The sequence below is a fragment of the Lactuca saligna genome, chromosome 6 (assembly GCF_052625555.1).
Source record: "Lactuca saligna cultivar CGN05327 chromosome 6, ASM5262555v1, whole genome shotgun sequence".
NCBI classification, from domain to species: Eukaryota; Viridiplantae; Streptophyta; class Magnoliopsida; order Asterales; family Asteraceae; genus Lactuca; species Lactuca saligna.
Window position 1 is genome coordinate 66,950,417 of NC_136422.1, and position 21,994 is coordinate 66,972,410.

A 21,994-nucleotide genomic window follows, 5' to 3' on the forward strand; every position below is an offset into this window, starting at 1 on the left:
TGAACATAAAGCTTAGTTTCATATGATAATAATACAAAATAATTAATCGAGAACATACATTTGCGACAAAAACTAGGAAATAAATATTTAAAAATATTTAATTTATAAAAGTATCATTTTAAGTTTTAAGTTTTAACCCAATTGTACTGTATCAACTTAAATAGAGGTTCAAAAATGAAATTTTGACGCAACAAATAATAAAAAAATCAAATACATTCGCACTTAATCTTTAATATGTATCCAAGGTGTTTCAGAAGTACGAGACCTAAGTTGATTGAATAAATCAAAACGCGGCCAATACATACTTTGCCATGTAGATGCAGACGCACTTTTATGGGCGTTCCAATACCCTGTGGTAGGAGGCATTGGGTAATTTCCTTTCAAAAACACCGACATATAATGGATACCGTTTACAAGAGCCAACGTAATGGCTCGGTGGGGTTGGAACTCTTCAGGACCTCTCCAAAGAGGGAAGCATGTCGTATTTTGTTCGTGGCTTAAACAATGAACGATCACGCCAAACTTGTTGGCAATCAAGTAACCACTCAAAGGCATATGCAACCAATGTTCCTGGAAAGGTGCCGGTGACTGAAACCAACGCAATGACTGGTATACCTCATTGAACCCGTCAGTAAAAACCCTTTGGTATGCGTAATATTGACTCTCTAACTCTTCAAGCAATTGTTTTTGAATATAAAGCCACTGGTCTTCATTATACCCCAAACAAACAGCGATTGCTCGAAACCCACAATTCCCATCACCTTCTACATCATGTATATCGTCGATGTAATCATGAAATATATCTGGAATAACATTCATTTGGAATGGATAATGCCTTTGGGGTTCATCATTTAAGTTAATCCCACACGAAAAGCTATGCATTTGGGGTTCATCATTTAAGTTAATCCCACACGAAAAGCTATGTCTTTCAGGTTCTTTATTTAAATTCACCCTATTAAACTCTGATGTGGTTGAGAAGCTGCATCTACGGGGAGCATGATTTGGAGGATTAACTTTCTTTTTCTGTTGTTTCTTCACACTTGGTCGTCCACGCATGTTTTTTTCAACCGTAGGTTCTCCAACATCAGTTTTTTGCGGGTCATATATCTCTTCTAGCTTTCTCCTATAAAACATTTTCCCGGCTTTTGATTGTTTGTTGAAGTTTTCTTTAAATTTATTCACTACATCATCGCAATTAATAACGTTGTCTGCTACAGACGTCGTATCTGAAATATCAAGTTTCCTCCAAAAGATATCTATTGAATCCAAAGGTATATTTGCACTTGCATTGAAATATAAATTAATTATTTATCTAACATTTAAAAATCTATATGTATGTTTTAGTTGAACATACAAACCTGAAATCGAGTAGAAAGAAAGCATGCAAGCACATGGTAACCCACAACTGTTACGTAGTTTGCAACCACAATTTGAGGAGTCTAACATCAAATCACCCAACCTTTGGATCTCTCCTAATATTATATCTAAAGCTTCGTTTGAAACATGGCCCCGCAACAATTGGAAACACAATAAGTTGTGGTGATTGTAGCGAACAGTCAAGCTATTTTCAAAGCTTTCTTTGATCGAAGTTAATTGTGATTGAACGACTTGATTCATCCGTTGCACAAACTTATCGAGATTAGAATTTGCAGAGTTCAAAAAAAAAAAAAAATTGAACTTTGAATGTTGACTCTCGGCTCTATTGGTGGTGTGATTTCCAAAATTGAGATGTTGATCAACCCAGACAGATACAAACATTTCCCTATACTTGTTTAACCATGTATCATCTATGTATCTCATAACACCTGTGAAATAAAATAAATTAACAAATAAGTACATAAACAATAATATGAAAGTTATGATTTAGAAATATAGTTAATAAACAAGCTTACATGGATATTTTATCAACATTGATTGAAGTCGTTCGTAGTTTTCCGTGTATGCCATCAATGTCATAGACCCAACTAGTAAATTCCATAGTATTCTAAAAGAGCCACGGTCTTCATCCAACGTGATAATTTTGCTGGAAGTTTTTAAAATGTTTTGCTCGATATGCCATCTACAAAGTTGTCGTGTCGCATCCGGAAAGACTGTTTCACATGCATTGATGAGTGCCAACTCTCTATCTGTGATTATTACACGTGGGTGCATATACTTATCGAGTGTTGACTTTACACAGTTTAACACCCAAGTATAGTTGGCCTCCTTTTCTCTATGTATAAAGGCAAAACCTACAGAGAATGTTTTTCGAGTTGAGGTCACACCAACAATTTCTACAAGCGGCTTATTATATTTGTTCGTTTTGTAAGTGGCATCTATCATCAACACATGTGGAAATGCACGCCATATCTTCCAAGACGTTGGATGAACGAAAAACTGATTCTCCAACTCATTTGAATCGCCTGTAGTAAACTCATATAAATAATTATTGGTGTGCAAAATGGACATAAGAACCTACATTGGAGTTTTTCCTGCTTGCTCTTGCCTGCGAATCTTTTGTTGTGCATTATATATCGTTTGAATTACCGATACATTATTTTCGTTTTTCCCCTTCAAGGTTGACAGAATATCACGTGGCGGCAAGTTCTTTCTTGTTAGATCTTCCACCAATCGAGTCTCGTCAACAGATAAGCGCCTTACAAACGGATGACCCTCCATATGTTGTGCAGGTGGATGATTATGATCATCACATATCACCCTCAACGTCCATTTATTATGTTCTTTCGAATACTTTCCTTCTAGTTCAAATTTACAATTAGTCTTTCTGGTTCCAGATGCTCTAACCGTGTTAGTAGCTTTATATTCACCCCCACGATCACACATAAGTACGACTTTATACACAAAGTTGTTGGCATAGGCCTTTGATCTTTTGTTGACAATTACATACCCTAAAGAATGTGCTTTGTTTTGTGTCCACTCAAACAATTCCTCACGAGACTTGAACATATAAAATTGAATTTTACATGTTATGGTTTATATGAAAAATATAAAATGTTATAATGTAGTATAAGTATGTAACCCGTTTCGTGGAAAATGCCGAATTTTTGATAGAAGTATCTTCATCTCGAGCAAATATGTTGATTCCAAATAACTTAAACATCACTATATACTAAAAAAAAGCATCAACCAATATAATATTTTTAAAATTAAAAAAAAAATGTATTAACGAAAATTAAATATGTACAATTTAGAAAATTTACATAAACTATATTAAACCTTTTTTTGATAAAAAAAAAATAGATAGTATTTTGTTACAATAAATAAATATATGTAACAACTATAAAAAATTATTATAAAATTTGATGAAAAAGCTATTATAAAGTTTGGTGTTATGATAAATTATAAAAGGTATAAAGCTCTTCAAAATAGGTTGTTTATTTTGATATGTTTATGTCAAATCGATATGTTTATTTTGATTTGCATGTTTTATATATTAAGTTTTAAGTTGCATAAATAAATATAGACAACAATTATTAAAGGTATATATTTAAAGGGTAGAAATTGAAATACTTCTAAAAAGATAGGTTGTAAACGTAAAATTATAGGATATAAATTGCTTACTTTGTCTTTTAACCCTAGCAATACATCAGCCGCAAATTGAGAGAAGCAACCAAAAAGTGACTTTTGGCAATTTCCAGTGATATCATACAATGTCCGACAAGTTTTTTTTAGCATCTCCTTCTTTTGTTCTTTTTCCGACGATGATGGCAAGGTTTCAGGTGACAATTCAGCCTCTAGATGAGGGATACGTGACGGTGATGGCGGTCGTTCAGGTGATGATTCATCCGCCAGGTGAGAGGGAGGCAGCGATTCCGTCGACTTCAGGTAGTCCTGGTGACGTTTTAGACTATTTCCGGCGATTTATCACGCATTAGGCGACGATTTCCGGTGACGTTTTAGATTTCTCGTTCTTTTCGGTCGCTATTTTCTTTTTCACGTTCCTCCCCTCTTCTCCGGCGACGCCAGTACGGTTAATGGTGGCAGTATATCGCCGGCGGTGGCAGTGGTTGAAGATAATGTTTCCGGGAAGCTATTAGATTTTAACAGATTTGTTTATTAGTTAGGATTATTACTTAATCATTTTTATTGGACTTGTTTATATACATGTATCGTGTATTATTGTTTGATTAAGTGGAAAAATGATTTTCAATTTACTATGTAATTGTTGGTTGTTGTTGGTTAGAGTATATAAATTGTTTTAATTTACGAAATATTGAACACGCTTTTCAAAGATGAAGTTGTAGTCTTCAATAAAAAAGATGATAAAAAAGATGAAGTTGTAGTCTTCCATAAAAAAGCTTAAATTACACAATGGGATGTAAAGAATGCATATGTATTGGTTAATGACTGTGAAATTCTAAAAAAGCTGCAATTCAAAAAGTCAACTACCTAAAAAGTTATGATTACGGGGGTATGAAGATATAATCAAGGGTATTAATAACAGCTCCCCTTTGAAGAAATATAGATATTCTCCTATCTCGGGGAGCGATGTTGATGTTTATGTGCGACTCGTGAGTAATTTCAAACTCTATTTATGGTCGAAATTCGAGGCTCGGCATTACAAACTACACAAAGTTACCTTGACGTTATGTTCATCCAGATGCTAAGTGTTTGATGAAAATCCGCACCCACTTATGTTGGATACACAAAGTTACCTTGACGGCATTGATTTCTGAACCATGCATCTCTGATTTGAAGATGGTTATTAACGCCCAGGGGGGCAATTGGAGGCGCTTATTTATTGAATTAACTGCAACATGACAAGAGTTCCCTCAGTATGTTTATGTGGTCTGAGTATGCACATCCGAACACCCCTTCATTCATCCACGGGTGATACAGGCTCGATAGGTTTTATTCCGCCTCTGCAAATTTGTCACCAATTCAGGTAATTCTATTTATGTTTCGGATTGGATTATGTTGCATTTTAAATTCTTTCAAGTGCACTGTAAAAATTATAATAATCAAACCCATCTTTACCTGATGTATATGTAGTTATATATGAGACCGAATAGCCTGAAAACCCAGAGTACGTTATGTACTTTGTACACCTTCTTCTCTTAAGCCTTTACTTCAAACCCTTGTGGTTGCTCAAGCCTCAACGTACACATCTTCATTCAGCTCTCCATCTAGAAACAGAGATTTGATTTGTAGCTGGTAGATATTCCACCTTTTTTGAGAATCCAATCCCATAGTCGTTCCTACTGTTTCCACACAAAGTGCATAAACTTCAAAATAATCAACTCCATACCTCTATGAGTCTCTTTTTGCAACTAGTAAGGCCTTATGCTTCAACTTGGTCTTATAAATTCACTAGTTTTAGCTCATTTTGGCAGCCCAACTAAGTTACATTAATGGGTTTCTTAATGGGCTTGATCTCATTAGTCACCGCAATTCTCAAATGCTTCATTTTAACAACTTCATTGTATAAATTTGGATCAGAATTTTATGGCACGGTCATGTTTTCTCAAACATCTTCTAGTTCCATACCTGAGTCACAATCACTCATCCATGTAGGAGGTTGTCCGATTCGTTGCTTCTAGTATTAGCTTCAATAACATGATATGTCTTGCAAATTTGGACAAGTCTATAAGCATCCTAGAAACAAGTGGATTAATTAATAGGGAGATTTATCTTTTTATCGTCTAAATAGGGGTTAGATTTGGATTAGGTTTCTTGGCAAATTTGTACTTATAGGTTCATGTGTTATTTTGATGTATAATGGGAATTTTTATTTGAGTCTAAGACTTCCAGAGACCTTCTTGTTTCTCGAGTTATAGTAATTCTACCTGGTTCGTTTTAACTAGTATCAGAGCACCAAGAAAGCGAACTATGGGATTGAAGAAAACCGACAACTTGGAAGTATAGGTCATCAATTTTAGAAGTGAAGCCGAGGAAAAATAGAAAGAACACAACTAGAAGATTGAATAACTCCTTCGGGCTGTCAACCACTTAACCACGAAGGTGGGTAACTTGCCCACCAAGGAAGAATGTGAGCGACACACGGCGAAAGACCATCTCTACGATGATATGGGGTTTCCATTATCCGAGAACGAATCGGGTTGGGAAGAAGCAAGAAGACAAAAGTGCAAAATGGGAATCACATAAGAACAGGATGAAAGAAGAAGTTGGTTCGAAGGGGCTCGAGTACGTAAAGAAAAAAGGTCCTTATTTGAAGGAGAAGATGTGTGTGTGTGTGTAAGTCTACCGCGTTGAGCGTTCTTTTAATATATTCAAGTCATCGAGGAAGTTGAACAACTCATGGCTGCAACCTTATATATGGATGGAGCAGCCTTGGTATCGTTGGAGTGAGGACACGTCACCGTTTTGATAATGAAGAGGACTGAAATGACATCTCCTTGATCATTCCAGCTATCGTATGAGGGTAGCCGATATGAGCAATTCATAGCTATCCGCCCACGATTACGTTAGAAATTTTGGGAAAATGGTGGGTCTAACTACATGGGATGTTGGAGCAGGTCTTAGAAGGAACCGTTGGAATGGAAAGTCAAATCAGAATCATGATTGATCCCTAAAAATCTATCAAAGGGAATCTTTATTTTTAATGTGATTATTTATATAGCTAGCTTGCTTAGATTAGAGCTCTTTCCATGTTTATTCTTGTCTATAAATTGTAGCCCTGAATGTAATACAGATGCAGTTTTCAGTTTAAATTTCAAATTCTCCTTGTTTTCATGGTATCAGAGCTATGTAACCTCTGCCGGCTAAAGTTTTTGCTGCCAAATAACCATTTCTGATCATCTTATTCTTGATTTTTTTACCACCATAATGTCGGGCTCTGTTGAATCTTCAAACCCAAATTCATCTCTTTTTCCACCTTCTGATATCAATCCGTCTCTTCAAATTACCCAACATATACTTAATGGATTGAATTTCCTTGAATGGTTTCAATCGGTTCTTCTTGTCATCAGAGGGAAAAGGAAGACCGGGTACCTTACCGGTGAAACTAAAGCCCCGGACAAAAAGAATGCTCACTACAAAGTATGGGAGGCAGAAAACTCCATTGTTATGGCGTGGTTGGTTAATTCTATGAACCCGAATATCAGAAGAACCTATCTCTATTATAACACAGCTCATGAAATCTGGAAAGCTGTCCAAGAGATGTATTCTGATCTTGAAAACACCTCACAGTGTTTTGAGATCCGTTCAGCTCTTCGGAGTACCAACCAAGGAGGACGATCGGTTACTAAATACTACAATGTTCTAATAGAACTGTGGCAGGAGATGGATGCGTTTTACAACATAAACTGGTCATGTCCTCAAGACGGTACTCTTCATGCAAAAATGCTTGAGAAAGATAGAATCTTTGATTTCCTTAAAGGTCTCAACAAAGAACTAGATGAAGTTAGGGGCAGAATCCTTGGCACCAAACCACTTCCCTCTCTTCGAGAAGTATTTGCAGAAGTTCGACGAGAAGAAAGTCGCAAGAAGGTGATGTTACATACCCCAACTAGTATCGATGTTGAAGGTTCTACCCTTGCTGCCTACAGATCAGAAGGACAAAAGAATTGTATGTCTTCAAACGTGTGAACACTACAAGAAGTCGTATCATACAAAGGACCAATGTTGTGGCCTTCACGGAAAGGCCGCAAACTGGACTCCTCGAAGGGTACAATCCAAAACCGCATCTGCACAAGTTGCAAAGACTTCACAAGAAAATAGTTCCTCTCCCAGCCCTTTTACAGCAGATCAAATGGAAGTACTCAGGTCACTCTTACAATCCACCAGTTCATCCTCCACTCCATTAGGTAATGGGGCACAACAAGGTAAACAAATACCTTTTTTTCTGTTAAAAGAATGGATCATTTGAAGCATGGATTGTTGATACTGGTGCTTCTGACCATATGACTGGGTGTAAGAATTTACTAAAAGACTTTAAACCAAGCAGTAATTACATTACTGTAACAGTTGCGGATGGAAAAGTCTCTCGTGTTACCGGAATCCGGAATGCTATCTATGATGATTTAAAACTAAATTCAGTTTTATATGTGCCAAATCTCCGGTTTAATTTAATGTCAGTCATTAAACTTCTTAAAGATCAAAACTGTATAGTAACTTGTTTCCCTACACATTGTGAATTTCAGGAGTAGTCTTCGGGGAAGACGATTGGCATTGCTAAAGAATACAACGGTCTCTACTACTTCACAGGCTCTTCATCCATGTCCATTACCCTAAACACCTTTCTCCTTCTGTTACTTCTAAGTCTAATGTTTTGTTATGGCATGAACGTTTAGGACATCCTAGTTTTGATTACTTGCGTCGTTTGAATCCAAATTTATTCATCAATAAAGATTGTTCTGGGTTTCAATGTGAAAGTTGTGTTCTTGCTAAACAAACCAGAAATACATAACCAAGCCATGCATATCAACCATCCCAACCATTCAGTATTGTTCATAGTGATATATGGGGCCCATCCCGTACTCTTAACATAAATGGATCCCGATGGTTCATCACATTCATCGATGACCATACACGTGCTTGTTGGGTGTATCTGTTAAAAAACAAATCTGATTGTGGTGAAGTTTTTAAAAAATTCCACAAGCATGTAGAAAATGTGTTCCAATCCAAAATCCATGTCCTTTGATCTGATAATGGCGGAGAGTATTTTGCTAATGATCTCAAAGCTTATCTAATTGAACATGGTATTCTCCACCAATCTTATTGTACCAAAACTCCACAGCAAAATGGAGTGGCTGAGAGAAAAAACCGCCATCTTCTTGAAGTATCTAGGGCTATCATAATAAACTGTCATGTCCCTCACTCTTTCTGGGGTGAAGCTGTGCTTACTGCTGCCTATTTAATTAATAGGCTTCCTTCAAAAGTTCTTGATTTTTCAACCCCAATACAATGTCTTCAAAAATGTTTCCCTAAACTCAGAGTTCTAAACTCTCTTTTGCCACGTGTCTTTGGGTGTAAAGCCTATGTTTACAATACAAGTCCATCTCGAGGGAAATTAGATCCTAAAGCTATCAAATGCATTTTTTTGGGATACTCGTCAGCTAAAAAAAGATATAAGTGTTATTGTCCATCTTCAAAAAGGATGTTTGTAACTTGTGATGTCACATTTTTTGAAACACAAAGTTTTTATCCCACTACATCTCTGCAGGGGGCAAACCTTAGTGAAGAAACCCATTGGGATCCCTCAATTTCCCTTCCTGTTTCATTGTCCGAGCCTATTTCTACATCCCCTATGTTATCTTCAACACCACCAACCATTGAGGATCCTGGTCAAGGAGAAGAACCACAACAACCCACATTCAAAGTATACTCCAGAAGGCCACGGCTTGGTAATTGCCAATCATCATCTCCTGAAACATCTACTCCAGAAGAAGCTCAAACACATGATCCTGATGATCTTGATGTCCCTATTGCTATTCGGAAAGGGGTTCGATCTTGTAGATACCCGATTTCAGGGTATCTTTCATACAACAAGTTATCTTCAAAATACAAGGCCTTTCTCTCACAAGTGGATAAAGAAGTGATTCCTACAAGTATCCATGAGGTCCTACTTGATCCGAAGTGGAAGAAAGCTGTCATGGAAGAAATGAATGCCCTTAAGGAAAACAAGACTTGGGAGGTGGTCAAAACACCTGAAGGAAGAAAGATAATTAGGTGCAAATGGATTTTTTCAATTAAAGTTGGTGCTGATGGAACCATTGAAAGACACAAAGCAAGGCTAGTTGCGCAGGGGTACTCCCAGACCTATGGGATTGATTATGAAGAGACGTTTGCTCCCGTGGAAAAATTGAACTCCATTTGAGTTCTTCTCTCTCTTGCTGCTAATCTAGATTGGGAACTACACCAACTAGACATAAAGAATGTATTCCTCAATGGAACATTAGAAGAAGACATATACATGAAACTTCCTCCAAGGTTTGAAGAAAATAAGGGAATGGATCAGGTGTGTAAATTGAAAAAATCTTTGTATGGCTTGAAGCAGTCACCACGCGCATGGTTCAATAAACTGAGCTCAGTTATGAAGAAATTTAGGTACATGCAAAGTCAAGCTGATCACAACTTATTTATAAAACAATATAGTGATGGTAAGAAGTTGATATTACTTGTGTATGTAGACGATATGATCATCACTGGGGATGATATTCACGAGATTGAGAACTTGAAAAGAAGGTTACATTCCATGTTTAAGGTTAAGGACCTTGGAAAGTTACAATATTAATATTTGTGTCCCAACGAAGATATGTTCTCAATCTTTCGAAAGAAACAGGAAAACTTGGATGCAAACCAGCAAGTACTCCTCAAGAGCGAAACTAGACATCTAAAATCAGCAATAATGACCCTCCAGTTGATCGAGAGCAGTACCAACGCCTTGTAGGTAAGTTAATTTACCTATCTCTAACACGTCCTGATATTGCATACAGTGTGAGTGTAGTAAGCCAGTATATGCATTCCCCCACAAAAAGACACTACGAAGTTGTTCAAAAATTTCTATGGTATTTGAAAGGCAAACCTGGAAAAGGAATATTATTTTAAGAAAAATGAACAACAGAACATTGAAGGGTTTGCTGATGCAGATTGGGGAGGCTCAACTGATGCCAAGTCAACAATAGGTTATTGTACTAAAGTATGGGGAAACATAGTTACCTGGAGAAGTAAGAAACAAACTGTGGTAGCTAGAAGCAGTGCTGAAGCAGAGTATAGGGCAATATGTCAAGGAATTTGTGAGCTAATCTGGATTAAAAGGCTGCTGGAAGATCTTAAAATAGATGTTGATGGTCCAATGAAGTTGAATAGTGAGAGTAAACCCGCAATTGCAATTGTCCATAATCCTATTCAACACGACAGAATGAAGCATGTTCGAATAGACAGAAATTTCATCAAGACTGAAGTAGAGAATGGTACCATCAGTCTCAACTATTTACCAGCAAAGCAGCAGGAAGCTGACATGTTCACTAAAGCATTGCTGAAAACAGATTTCGAATGCAATGTTTCCAAGTTGGGAATGTGGGATATACATTCACCAACTTGAGGGGGAGTGTTGGAATGGAAAGTTAAATCAGAATCATGATTGATCCCTAAAAATTTGTCAAAGGGAATATTTATTTTTAATGTGATTATTTGTATAGCTAGCTTGCCTAGATTAGAGCTCTTTCCATGTTTATTCTTGTCTATAAATTGTAGCCCTAAATGTAATACAGATGCATTTTTCAGTTTAAATTTCAAATTCTCCTTGTTTTCACGAACTTCCGTCAAGAAGCTAAAATCGGAACTCTGAGGATCATACAACAACGTAGTCATTGGTGAGGATCAAACAACCTTAGGAACTTATCCACACAATGTGATTGGCGGTAATGAGAACTATGTCGATGGAAGAGGGGTACGATAGGGGTGGACCATTCCGATCAACAACAACACCAATGGGCTGTGGAAGCAATGTGGAAGCAATATGAGGCATTGTAAACCAATATAGGAAGGAACTTCCATCAACAAGCTAAATCGAAACTCAGATCTTCGGTGAGGGTCATACAACCCTAGGGATTGACCCGCACAATACGATTGGCGGTAACGAGAACCGTGTTAATGGGAGAGGGGCATGATTGGGGGTTGGCCATTCTGATCAACATATGGAGATATGGTAACCTCCTATACGAAAGTTATAGGTAGCATGGGGATAGCTGAGGACGTTCAAAAGATTTTTAAAGGATGAACTCACAGCTAAAGGGCAAAAGGTTTATGCTTCAAATGTGATGCAAAGTTCGCACCAAGCCATCGAGTAGTGTACTGAGAGACGAAGATGAAGAAGAGGATCAGGAAGAACCATCTAATACAAACTAGGATCATTCTCACTTAGATACAATGGAAGTCACATTAAATTCGGTTATAGTGTTAACGCCCACATAGATTATGAAACTACACAAAAAGATGGGCGGTCTTGAAGTGGTGGTACTAATTGATGGCGGGTAACTTCGTCTCACAAGGCATTGCATGAACTACGGGTAAAAAAATCGATTCTCGTGTTTCATGATCTACTAGTCGTAGATGATTTCTTTCCTCTAGAGTTAGGTCACCGATGTAATATTAGGTATTAAATGGATGCAAACATGGGGGATATGATTGTAAATTCGAAAGATCTTACAATGACATTATGGAAGGGAAATGGAGTGTTACATAGGTTGGAGATCCGAGGGTGTCTAAGAACCCAGTCTCTTTCAAATCATTCTTCAGGTCGTTATTACATTATGAACAAGATGTGCTTATAGTATCACCGAATTGGTTAGCATCGGAGGTTACTGAATCGAGTGAGGCTTCCGAGGACGTCAAGGCCCTTATCGAAAAATTTGACGACATGTTTAATCTTCCAGGCGAACTAGTGCCCCATATGGATACATCTCGAATTTTAGGAATTCTGCCCGTTTCTTATTATAAATCTCTCATGATGTATATCATTCTCAGCCGTTCATCTTATTCGTTGGTGTTGTCATCCTCATTGGTATTGTTCTTAGTGCAGACTTTCTCTACTATGTGATTTGCTACAATCCTATCCTTTATCTTCATATAAAATGACATTCATTATAAATTTGATTTTTTTAATATTGGGATTTAGCAAATTATAGGCCTTAGATTCAATGAAAAATCCAATCCGAAGAGTATAGGATCTATGCTCCCGTCATGAAGCTTCATTCTCTATTGTTATGGTACATGAACATTTGTTAAATGCCCAAATACACATAAATAAGAAACATAGGGGCGATTACTACTCCATGCTTTTTAAGGATTGATATCTATCAAAGTTGTATTAGTAGATCTATCCATAAAATAGTTTTTTAGTTACTTCTTCCCAAAATCTATTTGGCATTCATTGTTAGATAAAACAACTCCTAGCCATTTTAATAATGATCGTTTTTTTTTTTTTTTTTTTTTGTTTAGAGATTCCATTTTGCTAGTCAATGTAAGCATTTGTACGCAAGTTTTATTTCTATTCCCTTTTCCTTACATGTTTCCTTAAATTCATCGAATCGATTTCAACCCTATGTTATATCTTAGAAACTTCACTAGAAAACCTGTTCCCTTCTTAACTAATTTCTTGAAACATTTGAAGTAGTAATGTGTCTTAATTTTTCTATATCAAAAAGATATGCCCAAAAATTTCTACTAAAATCATCAATAAAACTAAACTTGTGACTTTTATTATTGTTTTACGTGGTTTGTAAAGGTCTACATGTACAAGTTCCATGTACAATATAAGTTCCACAACCATGTGTGCCAAAACATCTCAATTGTTATCCTTTTGTGAATGGTGATCAAGCGGTCTTCTTTGCGACTGGGTTGAGGTCGTGATTCAATAGACAACATAAGCATACTACTTGCACCCATTAAGGCCTTAAAAATAATCAAACCTTTGTTGGGATGAAAAATTTTACACATTCCTTTTGTTAGGATATCTTGACCACTTTCTTGTAGCCGTGACATCGTAAGATTTGTTCCTCGACTACAAAACATTGTACATATCACAAACAATATGATTGATTCCATTCAATTTGATCTTAGCATTACCTTAAGTAGGCGCGTTCGTTATTATTTTGTTTCCAAGTTTAACTACGGTCACGTGAATTTGAGAACCATGATCAATTTCCATTCATGTGGTTCGAATATCTCAAATCATCTAACCATCCATATCCTTTCTTAACTTCGTCTATGTAGGCCACTAGAAGTAGTTCACTGTTAGGGTGTGAACACTTGATCAAATTCAATGGAGCATCTAGATATTTCATTGGGGCATTTGGTATGTTAATAGAGTAGTTAGATAGGGATGTCAAAAAGTCTCGTGGGACACCGATCCCATGTTTGAGGTATTTGTTTAAAAAAGTGGGGGCAAGGACGGGGGTGAGGGTAGAATTAACCCCCGTTTTAACTTCGGGGCTGGGGTGGGTAGTCCCATCTTGAAAGTCCCATGGGTCCCGTTAAGATTATATATATATATATATATATATATATATATATATATATATATATATATATCTATTATTTTTATGAATATAATACATAATAGCATGATTTTGAGATGTCAAAATTCAGCAAAAAAACAAGTTTTTAAGTTTCCATTCTATTGTTTTTAAGATGTCATAGTATTTTTGTTTTTAAGATGTAAAATTTTGTTATAAAGAACTATTTTCTTTTCCAAAAAATAGTTACGTTTAGCCTAAGAAAGAACTTCATTTAGCGTAAAAAAAAGCAACATAAAATAAATTGGGGGTGGGGGCGGGGCGTAATTTAGGAATTCGGGGGGTGGGGTGGGAGCATGGAAACATGACAATTTAGTGGAGGTGGCGGGGGATGCAACCCCGGATCCGTTTGCCCCCATTGAGATCCTTACACTTAGATATATGTGTGAGCATCAAGAATCAACATTGAGCAGTTGGAGCTACTGGGTACATGGAGCCTCTGGGATAGAGCACATGGAAGCTCGGGTGAGCATTAGTGTCATATGTTGAAGATGCTCAAGGAGGATGCTCATAATCTGAAGATGCTCATCGACGGTTCTCATGGACAATGGCCATAGATGATGAAATTAGGATATCCCCTTCATGCACTAATTATGGATGAGCCATAATTAGCGAGACCCATCTGAATTAGGGTTTTTCATGCTTGCCTATAAATAGGCTCATATCCTCATTCATTATTCCTTGTGTGATTGTGTGTGTACACAGTAATTTCGAGAGAGCAGTCATTGTGAAGTTAAGTGCACATCTTTTGGAGTAGTTAGTAAGCAAGAAATATTATTTTCTTTTGAAAGCTCAACTGAGATTTCACATTTATGTGTGATTATAGTTGTTCTTGGAAGTTTACTAAAATCTTCTTTCTCTCGTTCTCCCGTGGACGTAGGTCATCTCAACTAAACCACATTAAATTTTCAAAAGTTTAATAAATATAGTGTTAAGTTTTGAATTAAGTTTTTTCAGAAGTTTTATTCTGCAAGTATCGTTGATGTTTGTTTGACATTTGTCTAAAGTGCCTAACTTTTTCTTTTGTTATCCCAATATTCACTTTCTCCTCCTCCCTCTTCATGATGTCGGTATAATTTCTCTCCCTATTCCAGTGGATTTGAATCTTTTTATTATCCCTATTTAAAGGGTAGTCATTCATGAAATAAGATATGATGGAATTTGAAAACAATCAATAAAGTAATATTAGGTTAATAGCTTAGTTTAGTCTCTTACAAATAGGAGGCTAGGTTGCAGGGGAGTTTCCGGCCTTTTCAAGCACTAGCACTGGTCCTGTCACGAGGTCTAGATCATGGGTCATAACAAATTTGGCAATAGAGGCGCTCGTGATGTCGACACAACATGAAGAACTGATGAAGAAATTGGAAGCGTTCATGATCCAACAAACACAAAGCAATTATGATTTGAAGACAAGTACCAATGATTTAAAGGAGGCTATGACAGCCTTGCAGACCAATCAAGCAGCGATGGAAGAGAGATTGCAAACCCTAACCCAAAACAAATCCAACAGACAAGAAGAAGAAGATGAGAGTGTAGACAAGATGTTCGAGTCTGATAGATTTGATGACCCATCGGAATAGGTGCATGGAAGAGGACGTGGCGCCACCTTTGGTGCCAATCCAAACAGTAAGTTTTCGTACCAAGGAGGATTCGCTGGAAGAGGTAAGGGTTTAATCTAGGAAGGTGCAGGAAGAGGATCAAACAAGTCTTTTGAATCATGGCGGACAGGTGAACCCCAACCTTTCAAACACCATTGGGACTCCTTCTAACCAGAAGGGTCAAACAAAAGGGATTATGGGGAACCAAAAAACTGGGAAGAGATGGAAGATATGGGATACCGTAGGGGAAGAGTACCGAGATTCGCCAAGATGGAGTTTCCCACATATGATGGGAAGGGTAATCCGGTCGAACGGCTTCAAAGATGTGAAGATTTCTTTGAAGAACAACAGACCCCTACTGAAGCTTGGGTTAGGCAGGCCACCTTTTCACTACAAGTTCGGGCTAGTGGGTGATACCATAACCTACGAAGGATGAAGACCTACTTGAATTGGTTTGAGTTCTCAGAAGAGTGCAAAATTAGGTTTGGACCCCCGATGAGCATGAACCTGTTAGGCGAGTTAACTCGATTAAGGCAAATAGGCACAGTAGAGGTCTATTGTGAAGGATTTGAGTTGCTGCTAGGGAGAACGACAGGTGTGACTCCGGAGCAAAGTATTTGGCATTTTTGTGCAATTTTAACTAATGATATTCGTTACGAAGTAGAGTTTGCTAGATCCACCACACTAAACTATGCTATGAACCTAGCTAGACAGATTGAGTTCAAACTCACGGAGGAGGGATGACCAAGGAGTTTTGGAGAACCTCTATTAACCGGGAATCAACCCTCGACAGAAAGAAAAAACCGAGAGTCAACAGGTGGTGGAGCCGGAATAGTGAAATCTGAAGTGCGGAACCCGGTTTTGAAATGAATTACAGCTATAGAGATGGCGGAAAGGCGAGAAAAAGGATTATGCTTTAACTATGATGAGATGTTCTCGATCGGCCATAAGTGTGCGAAACTGTTTGGTATCATGTTGGAGGATGTAGAAGATGTTACGTGGGATGATCGTGGTGTTTTTACCAACACGCACCCAGGTTTTGAGCTTGCGGACAAGCTCAATGCAAAGGAAGGGAGTAATGTTATGAATCATACTTGATAAGTATGCAAGTTAATAGATAATAAGTATTTTATATTCTAGGAAGTTATCTTGTTTCCGTTTTTAATTTTGGCAATTAGGATCTTTTATTGTTTGAGTTGATTTTAGAGTTTTTGTTTCCTGATTTGAGTATTTTGTTTATCCCTATTTATAGGGTAGCCATTCATGAAATAAGATATGCTGGAATTTGAAAACAATTAATAGAGTAATATTAGCTTAATAGCTTAGTTTAGTCTCCTGCAAACAAGAGGCTACGTTACAGGGGAGTTCACGGCTTTTTCAAGCACTAGCACTGGTCTATCAAGAGATCCACGAGGTCTAGATCTCGGGTCATAACATCTTTCTTGCTTACTAACTTCTCCAAATGATGTGCACTCAACTTCACAATGATTGCTCTATTGAAATTACTGTGTACACAGACAATCACGCAAGGAATAATGAATGAGGATAAGAGCCTATTTATAGGCAAGCATGGAAAACCCTAATTCAAATGGGTCTGGCTAATTATGGATCATCCAGAATTAGTTCATGAAGGTGATACCCTAAGTTCATCATCTATGGCGATCGTCCATGAGCATCTTCAGATTATGAGCATCCTCCTTGAGCATCTTCAACATATGACACTGATGCTCACCCGAGCTTCCATGTGCTCTATTGATCCCAAATAGGGCTGTAAATGAACTGAACGTTCAGCGAACCGTTCGTGAACTGTTCGGCGGGAAGTTCGTTTATGTTCGTTTATTTAATAAATGAACGAACATGAACAAAAATTATGGTTCGTTTAGTTAAATGAACGAACATGAACAATGGTCTCATTCGTTCATTTATGTCCGTGAACGTTCGTTTATGATGTTCATTTACGTTCGTTTATGTTCGTTCATTTAAGTTTATTTATATTCATTTGTATTGAATTATTTTTTATTATATAGCTATATTATATGTTCGTTTATGTTCATATATGTTCAATTGTGTTTTTTTATCTTTGTTCGTTTATCTTGGTTCGTTTATGTTCGTTTAGCATGTTCACGAACATAAATGAACAAACATGAACAAAGTAATTTATTAAACGAACGAACGTGAATAAGAAAATCTCATTCGTGTTCGTTTGTTGTTTGGCTAACTTAAACGAACGAACATGAACAAGACCTTATTCGTGTTCGTTTGGTTCGTTTACAGCCCTAATCCCAGATGCTCCATGTACCCAGTAGCTCCAAGTGCTCAATGTTGATTCTTGATGCTCACACATATATCTAAGTGTAAGGATCTTAATGGGGGAAAACGGATCCAGGGTTGCATCCCCCTCCGCGCCCCTAAATTGTCATGTTTCAATGCTCCCGCCCCACCCCCCGAATTCCTGAATTACGCCCCCCCCCCCAATTTATTTTATGTTGCTTTTTTTTTTACGCTAAATGAAGTTCTTTTTTGGGCTAAATGTAACTATTTTTTTGGAAAAGAAATAGTTCTTTATAACAAAATTTTACATTTTAAATACAAAATTAGTATGACATCTCAAAAACATTAGAATGGAAACTTAAAAACTTTTTTTTTTTTTGCTGAATTTTGAAATCTCCCTGTTCTACAACCTCTACCAACTCATGATAAATACATGTTAGTGGACTTTTTAAAGGAAGCATAAGAGAAATACTCAAGAAAGAAGGTATGCCATTAACATTGATTTGAGTAGTTATAGCAAAGCAATTATCAAAGATCATGATCTAGATGGCATTAGTGATCTTATGGGTATTGAAGTACTAATCATATATGGCAGGTTTGTAAAAGCCATCTCAGTAAATGAATCTCTCTAAATGGTAAAGTATCGTGATAATAATTTCATCATATCATGTTTTGCATTTACGAGTGTTGATAACTAAAATCCCTAATAAATACACCATAGAAATAAATTTCTCGCTATCGTGTGGGTACCCCCCCCCCCTTTCTTTCCTTTCGGATTGCCGACTCTAGGGTTTCGATGGCAGAGCTTCACGGTGATGTCCTTCCGAATATACTGAAAAGATTGAATGTGGGGGATCTAATCCGCTGCAAAAGTGTGTGTAAGTCTTGGGAAAAATTGATCACTGACTCTGGTTTCATTAAATTCCATATGAACTATAGTTACCAAATTGATTACAAAAAAAATGATATAGATAGGAGGATTGTTATGTCAAGGGTCTCTTATCGCAGCGGGTCCCGTGTTTGTGATGTTGATGACAGATTCTTTGATGATCGCGATTGTCATCTTCTTGGTTCTTCCAATGGACTTGTATGCATCTCTTCTTTTGCTTCTCAACTTGTAGTAGCTAATCCCTCAACTAGAGAGGTTCAAACACTACAAGAGCCTCAAATTTTTGATACCAAGCATTTATGTTGGGGTTTTGGCTATGATTCATCTACGGATGATTACAAGGTTGTATTAGGGTTCCGTAAACGTGTTGGTTGGACATGTTTTCAAGTGTTAAGTTTGAAATCAAATGTTTGGAAACTAATTGGAGATGTAAAGTATTTGTTTCTTAGTAGGATTGGTATCTTATGCAATGGGGCACTTCATTGGATTATGAAAGATTCTTCATCTCCAAATAAGAAGAGAGTCATTGCTTCGTTTCAGCTATCTGAAGAAAAATTTATCAAAATTTCCGAACCTGATGATGAGCGATATGAATCTGGTGTTGCTAGCTGCCCAAATATGAATTTAGGTATTATCGAAGATTGTTTATGCATATCTCCTTGTGATGGATTTAATGATAACTTATGGATGCTGAAGAACTACAATGGAAAGCTGTCTTGGGAAATGTTTGAAAAGGACTGTGATATGAACTTAGCTTTACAATGCTTGAAAGAGAAGGAACATTACGTTCCTAACAAGAGAACTTTGTGTCGTGATATGCTGTTCTACAAGACTAAGGAATATATTTGTGCCCCTATCTATATGGAGAGTCTTGTATCTCCCTATGTTAATGGGAGGCCAAAGAGAAAGACACAAGAGAGTAATAGCAAGAAGAGTTGTAAGGTGCGTTCATTTTGTTTATCATATAATACTAACTGTGAAATTATATCTGGATACTGAATTCATATTAATGCTTATGATGATTGCTGTACATCCCTAAAAAACTGTGTTGATCTTGGCCTCATAGCTCAATCTTCATGTTTACTCATGGGATGCTCTCATTTTCGTTTGTAATATACGAGGTCTGCAAAAGGACATTATCTATAGTTTAAAGTTTTGATCATGGAGCATACTTAAGTTTACTAGCATTCAAGAGGCTAGGAACTCTTCCTGAATTCACTTATATTCTGTTATGACCAAAGATACCAACTACTAACACTAACCACTCAACTAAGCCTACCTAACTGATCTAACAGTAAAAAGACCTTATTGCCCTCACTGCTCTAATTAAGCCACAACTGACAGGACGAAATGTATGCCTAATAAGAAGTGTAACAGACTCATTACCTTCACCCAGTATACATTTGGCGTTCATTTATTTGTATTCTTGCAATGCACTTCAATTGCAACTATTATTTACTCTTTCAGTCTGGTATATATGATGTTGACTGTTCACTGACTTCCCCTTTTGATTTCTCAGTTGATTAAGCGCGACCCTATGCTTCCAGGAGCAAGTGGCTAAGTTTGAGGCTGTTGAAGCAGTTTGGATGACATGGCATTGCTTGTTCTCTCTGCCATAAAGATAGCTTCTGATAGTTTTTAGTATCTTATGTTAATAAATTGTGTTTGATGGATTTCAAAAACTTGTGTTTGATGGATTTCAGAAACGTATGTTTGATGTTTTTAAAGTGTGATGAACTCTTACTTTCTGGTAATATTCTTACTTTACTCTGATCTTAGAATTCATACTCGAAATCATTTCAACTACAATGTTTTTTTGATTCCACATGCCAAATCAAATGCTCTTAATTCACATCAAAGGGCAGTATAGTATTTTTAAGTATGTTAGGGGTCAAACGCGCAATAAAAACATATTATAAGGATGGACAAAGTTAAAAAAAACCATTAGGAACCAAGCGCGTAGATTATCAAAAACCACAGGGACCATTCGTGTAATTTATCCAACACAAAATAATAAAATATGTGGGTCACGAAGAAATTTAGAAAAAGGAGGGGTAGTATTGCAACAGTTTAATTCGAAGATATATAGATATGCGCGTGTATTGGGCAGCGATGTTGATGTTTATGTGCGAATCTGAGTAATTTCGAACCCTATTTATGGTTGAAATCCGGCGTTCATCATTAGAAGCTATGCAAACTAAGCTCTAAGCTATCAGTTATGGGTGCCATTGAACTGCAGTACAAGTGTTTGATGAAAATCTGCACCGACTTACTTTGGATACGCATTACTGGAGCTCTAGCTTACAGCTGTTGAGCTGTGTATAGCTGTATATAAGATGATACCTTTTTAATAATAAAATTCCTAGTTACATCTTCGTAATCCTGCCTAAAGTTCTTCCTAATCGTCTCTTCATATTCGGCTGTACTTTTTTCTTCTCTGTTTAATGTGTGAGCATAGCTCAGACGCCATTGGTTTTTGGAGCTATGCTTATCTGATTCAAAGATGGTTATTAACGCCTAGGGAGCAGTTGGAGGCACTTATTTGTTTATTGAATTCATTGCCACATGAAAGGAGTTCCCTCACTCAGTGTGTTTGTGTGATCTGAGCATGCACATCCAAACACCCCTTTCATTCCATCAACCGGTGATCCAGGTTTGGTCGGTTTTATTCTACCTCTGCAAATCCATCAATAACTCAGGTAAATCCATATATGTTTCAGATTGGATTATGTTGCATTTTATGTTCTTTGAACTGTATTGTAAAAATTATAATAATCAAACCCCTCTTTACCTGGAATATGTAGTTATATATATAGCGGGTAACTGACTAAATTTGAAGTGTCGAGTTTTGTTAGAGAATTTGATGGATCATGGATATTCTTCCCTTTTAGTATTTACGATATCATATATGTTCAAAATTTGAGTTTGAGCATTGAGTCCTGTTGGTATAATGGCTGTTAATTAACCATGCATGTGTGCTCGTTTGAACCGATAGAGAACTTTATGTTCTTTGTACACTTTCGTCTCTGAAGCCTTTACTTCGAACCCTTGTGTTTGCTTTGGTACACATCTTCATTCAGCTTTCCATCTAGAAACAGATATTTGACTTGTAGCTGGTAGATGTTCCACCTTTTTTGAGAATTCAATGCCATAGTAGTTCCTACTGTTTCCATACGAGGTACATAAACTTCTAAACAATCAACTCCATACCTCTATGAGTCTCTTTTTTTGCAACTAATAAGGCCTTATGCATCAAC

At 37.0% G+C, this 21,994-nt stretch overlaps 4 protein-coding genes across 4 annotated transcripts; 2 read left to right on the forward strand and 2 right to left on the reverse strand.

The window, feature by feature from the left end:
* Window positions 1–222: 222 nt before the first annotated feature.
* Window positions 223–2,448, reverse strand: LOC145002677 (uncharacterized). The gene is made up of 3 exons (XM_078961896.1): window positions 1,893–2,448; window positions 1,359–1,805; window positions 223–1,256 (listed from the first exon to the last, which is right to left on the reverse strand). Exons 1-3 carry the CDS (start codon window positions 2,446–2,448, stop codon window positions 223–225), a joined length of 2,037 nt encoding a protein of 678 aa, XP_078818022.1.
* A 6-nt stretch (window positions 2,449–2,454) lies between these two features.
* LOC145002678 (uncharacterized) lies at window positions 2,455–2,946 on the reverse strand. The gene has a single exon (XM_078961897.1). The coding sequence runs from the start codon at window positions 2,944–2,946 to the stop codon at window positions 2,455–2,457; it is 492 nt and encodes a 163-aa protein (XP_078818023.1).
* A 3,840-nt stretch (window positions 2,947–6,786) lies between these two features.
* On the forward strand, window positions 6,787–9,778 carry LOC145002679 (uncharacterized). The gene is made up of 3 exons (XM_078961898.1): window positions 6,787–7,528; window positions 7,831–8,069; window positions 9,125–9,778. Exons 1-3 carry the CDS (start codon window positions 6,787–6,789, stop codon window positions 9,776–9,778), a joined length of 1,635 nt encoding a protein of 544 aa, XP_078818024.1.
* An 8,866-nt stretch (window positions 9,779–18,644) lies between these two features.
* On the forward strand, window positions 18,645–19,736 carry LOC145002680 (F-box protein CPR1-like). Its single transcript, XM_078961900.1, has one exon. It carries the CDS (start codon window positions 18,645–18,647, stop codon window positions 19,734–19,736), a length of 1,092 nt encoding a protein of 363 aa, XP_078818026.1.
* The last annotated feature ends 2,258 nt before the right edge of the window (window positions 19,737–21,994 follow it).

Bases quoted from the DNA above. Each gene is read 5' to 3' on its own strand.
- LOC145002677 (XM_078961896.1), bottom strand. From the start codon at position 2,448: ATGTCCATTTTGCACACCAATAATTATTTATATGAGTTTACTACAGGC. The intron at 1,806-1,892 runs GTAAGCTTGTTT...TTTATTTCACAG, and splicing joins AATGTTGATAAAATATCCAT to GTGTTATGAGATACATAGAT. The intron at 1,257-1,358 runs GTTTGTATGTTC...TGGATTCAATAG, and splicing joins TTCTTTCTACTCGATTTCAG to ATATCTTTTGGAGGAAACTT.
- LOC145002678 (XM_078961897.1), bottom strand. From the start codon at position 2,946: ATGTTCAAGTCTCGTGAGGAATTGTTTGAGTGGACACAAAACAAAGCA.
- LOC145002679 (XM_078961898.1), top strand. From the start codon at position 6,787: ATGTCGGGCTCTGTTGAATCTTCAAACCCAAATTCATCTCTTTTTCCA. The intron at 7,529-7,830 runs GTATGTCTTCAA...GATCATTTGAAG, and splicing joins ATCAGAAGGACAAAAGAATT to CATGGATTGTTGATACTGGT. The intron at 8,070-9,124 runs GTAACTTGTTTC...ACATCTCTGCAG, and splicing joins TTAAAGATCAAAACTGTATA to GGGGCAAACCTTAGTGAAGA.
- LOC145002680 (XM_078961900.1), top strand. From the start codon at position 18,645: ATGGCAGAGCTTCACGGTGATGTCCTTCCGAATATACTGAAAAGATTG.